This window comes from Oncorhynchus kisutch, linkage group LG28, assembly GCF_002021735.2.
Source record: "Oncorhynchus kisutch isolate 150728-3 linkage group LG28, Okis_V2, whole genome shotgun sequence".
In the NCBI taxonomy this organism is placed as follows: Eukaryota; Metazoa; Chordata; class Actinopteri; order Salmoniformes; family Salmonidae; genus Oncorhynchus; species Oncorhynchus kisutch.
The window spans coordinates 11,676,315-11,680,285 of NC_034201.2; the positions used below are offsets into that span (position 1 = coordinate 11,676,315).

The 3,971-nt window shown below is 39.1% G+C and overlaps 1 protein-coding gene across 1 annotated transcript; it reads left to right on the top strand.

The window, feature by feature from the left end:
• The first annotated feature begins 612 nt into the window (after nucleotides 1–612).
• On the top strand, nucleotides 613–2,392 carry LOC109872685 (trace amine-associated receptor 13c-like). Its single transcript, XM_020463996.2, has one exon. The coding sequence runs from the start codon at nucleotides 613–615 to the stop codon at nucleotides 1,603–1,605; it is 993 nt and encodes a 330-aa protein (XP_020319585.1). The 3' UTR covers nucleotides 1,606–2,392.
• The last annotated feature ends 1,579 nt before the right edge of the window (nucleotides 2,393–3,971 follow it).

Consider the following 3,971-nt stretch of genomic DNA (forward strand, 5'->3'; position numbering starts at 1 on the left):
CTCTCAGTAAGGCACATGCTGTGGAGTGATTTCTCATTCTACCTTGCTCCGGTCCTGGTCAGTCAGGGGTGTGAAGTCTGGGTGGCTCAGTCTCAGTAGGTAGGTGGTCATGGGATTGGGTAACCTGGTTGACCTCTTTTCTCTGGGCTCTATCCTCTTCTTCAGAGTGAGCTGCAGTAGATGTGGTCACCATGGTGAATAGTGTGGTGCTTACTGCATGTGGAGTTGCTATATTGGCCTGGGGATCTGGTCTGGGGAGCTCTTTATGTTGATGCCATTATAAATCTCAGATTAGAAAATATATATGTATAGAAATATATATAGAAACCATCCCTACAACAACAATAGGTTCTAGGTTCATGCCAAGATGTTTTGTTTTACTGTAGCTCATTATACATCAGCAATCTCCTTCAATATAATAGATAAGAGGGCTGGGCTCCAATGGGTGTACCGCCCCCACACACACACACTCCTATATCTAACTCAGATATAAATAAAGCTGCTCTGCACAGTTTAGTTTATTATTTAGATCAGATACACTATGAATCTACACTAAGAAATAACACTTGATTCATTGCACTCAATTGAAAAGAACAGTGTTTTTACTTCCCAATGGCGTTCAGTGAAGTGGATGGATATCAAGCAGTACAATACTGTTTTCCTCTCCACAACTCGTCTTGCGTTAAGAAGGAGCGAACCATAGCAGAAAATATACTCCTGCACCTTTTTTTTTTCTCTGTGTCATCATTCACAGTGTTTGTGAATCTGCTGGTGATCATCTCCATCTCTCACTTCAAACAGCTCCACACTCCAACCAACCTGCTCATCCTCTCTCTGGCTGTGTCAGATCTCCTGGTTGGGATTGTTGTGATTCCAGTGGAGGGCATCAAAGTCATCGAGTCATGCTGGTATCTTGGTGAAACAATGTGTTCAGTTTTTCATGGGATTGTTTTCTCTGTCATTTTTGCATCTCTATACAATTTAGTCATCATAGCTGTTGACAGATATGTTGCTGTTTGTGATCCTTTACTCTACATTTCAAAAATAACTATTGGAAAAACATTGACTTCTATATTCCTAACCTGGATATTTTCTTTTATATATAATCTTGTTATTCTATACTGTAATGGTCAATGGTATCGTTCTCAGGCACACAAGAACTGCCATGGAGAATGTGTGTTGATTATCAGTTTTACATGGGGAATTATTGACCTTTTTGTCTCCTTTGTTGCACCTTGTTCTGTTATTATATGCTTATACATGAACATTTTCAAAGTGGCAAGAATTCAAGTAAAAGTGATGAATATCACAACCAGGATCAAGATGTCAGAGAGTAAGGCAACCAAAACACTGGGGGTTGTGTTATCGGTGTTCCTCGTCGGTTGGATCACATATTACGTTGGTTCACTTTCTGAGGACTACCTGGCACATTCAGATGTCATCATAGCATTTCTCTCCTGGGTTGTGTACATTAATTCATTCCTTAACCCTCTGATCTATGCATTGTTTTACCCATGGTTCAAAACAGCAGTAAGACACATCTTAACCTTACATATCCTGGCACCCTCATCCTCCTTAATAAATCTCTTTCCAGAAAATTGTTAGATTGTATTTAAAAAAAAATGAGTGGCCTTGTAGGTACACACTGTATAACATGTTGTGTTATAGAAAGTTATGTAATATGTTATTGCTTATTGCTGCATGTTTGTATTGATGACTTAGGGCCCAATTAAATGGATTGGTTATACTGTAAAAGAAAACAGCACTGCAGGTTTACTAAGAATGTTGACATTGTATCCTAAGGACAGCTGTTGTTCTGTGTCATTAAAAATGACAACAGGAACAACTCAAGTGTGTTGGTTTTAGCGTGGTTAACCGCTCCAATACAACATTCTGAATGAATCAACCGTGTAATTTTCCCTCAGCAATTTATTATATTTGGACAACAAGTTTTAATGCAAGGATATCATTATTATGTAGAGAAAGAGATGGCTTTAAAATACTAGCCATGTAATAACAGACACACAGCACCGTGGTGCCATTCATTCAGTAGGGTCAGACAGATTTCTAGACAGAGAAAAGTGTAATCAGAATGACAAAACGCAAAGTGAACTCTCACAGACAGATATGTATTGCTTTTGTTGGTTACATACGTGTAGATGATCAAAATGAAGCTGTACTGTATGCTAGCTATTGATAATTGAGTTAGTATAAGTGCAACTTAGCTGTTTGACTTTGAATTTTCTTTTATATTGTGTTCAATTATAGAAACCAAACCTAAAGGTATTTTCCCGTAATTTACTTGACCAAACTGGATTAAAAAAGTGTCTTCCAAGTGGCGCAGTGGTCTAAGACTGCATCTCAGTACTAGGGACGTCACTACAGACAACCTGGTTCAAATCCAGACTGTATCACAACCGGCTATGATTGGGAGTCCCATAGGGCGGTGCACAATTGGCCCAGCGTCGTCAGAGTTTGGCCGGTGTAGGCCGTCATTGTAAATAAGAATTTGTTCTTAACTGACTTGCCTAGTTAAATAAAGGTTACATTTGAAAAAATTATAATAATCCAAATTGTGATGTATGCAGGATGTATGTTGATGCATGATGAATTTGACAAGCTACCAAATTACTAACAGGGAAGTAAACATTTGATTATGGCCTTGCATGGCATACATATCACTGATAGGTTCATCCAGTCAAGTAACATACTGCAACAGTGCCATCCTATGGACAACATAATGTACTACACTCCTAAATATATATGACAAGACATGGACAGCATCTTATTTTCTGCAACTATTACGTGTACCCATCTCATTGTTATTACATTTTTAGAGATTGTTTTTGGTGGGTGCAAAAACAATGGTTATCTGAGGTTAAATGTGTATGTTTTGGGATGTGAGTAACTCTGTTTGTTTGACCTGACGAAGATCCGTTTTGAATGGAAAACGTTGTCAATAAAGCAGGGAATTGGGAGCTTTAACAGTGTGCGGGCCTTCTTGTTCTTTACTAATATTATTTAATAGCCCAGCACATTTGTTTCTAAGGACTTATCTGTGGACAGCATCTTTCAGAAAAAGTTTACTAAACATTAGGAACACCTTGCACGCCTTTTGCCCTCAGAACAGCCTCAATAACATCCAGCCTCAATGCCCATGGTTAATTTGGTTTGACATTCAATATCTCTGTGGGGCTATTTAGGGACCATCAGTAAATTACAAAATGTACAAGGTCAGTAGCTCCAAATTTCAATGACTTAAAAACCTCAAACCAACTGTACATTTTTGAAATTCATATAAAAATATTATCACATTTACATTGTGTAATTTTTTATGGTTCCTAACTATCCCCAGAGCCTGGCTATCCAAAGTCAAACCAACTTTGCCACAGTCACACACGAGCTGGCTAAAGCTAACCACATATAAGAGACCGCATACAAGAGACACCCATCAAACCACACCCTGAAAATAACTCACATTTTACTTCATTCATGGCAGCTAGTATTTCTTAATTAGCCAAATCTAAAATGAGGCCAAATCAGGAAAACTGTTAAACTATTATCAATGTTTACCACCTCATTCTGGCAGTGCCCCAGCTGTCCAATCAATTGATCCCTGACCCACCAGGGTAATTTTTCCTGCTGTGTAATTCTGTAGAGTGCTCTGTGTCTGAGGGTGTGCCCAGCCTTCATTACGCTGATGGAGTCCCCCCCACCTACACAAGCCCAGCCTGCACGTCCCCTTAACGCAACCGTTTTGCTCTGGCAATGTCTCGCTTATGCAAGTGGCTAAACATCGGCCTGCCCATATGAACATACTGTATTTCACAGCCTAAGTTGATGTATCGGTAATGTATGGGAATAAAAAATGCATAAATTAGTGTAGATTCAACTCCCACCTCTCCAAATCCCTGGTACAGCAAGCAATGATTATGATTTCATGTAACGGTATCAAATCTTATTGCGCCAAA

Excerpts from the sequence above, each read along its gene's own strand:
- LOC109872685 (XM_020463996.2), top strand. The coding sequence starts at position 613 with ATGGCGTTCAGTGAAGTGGATGGATATCAAGCAGTACAATACTGTTTT.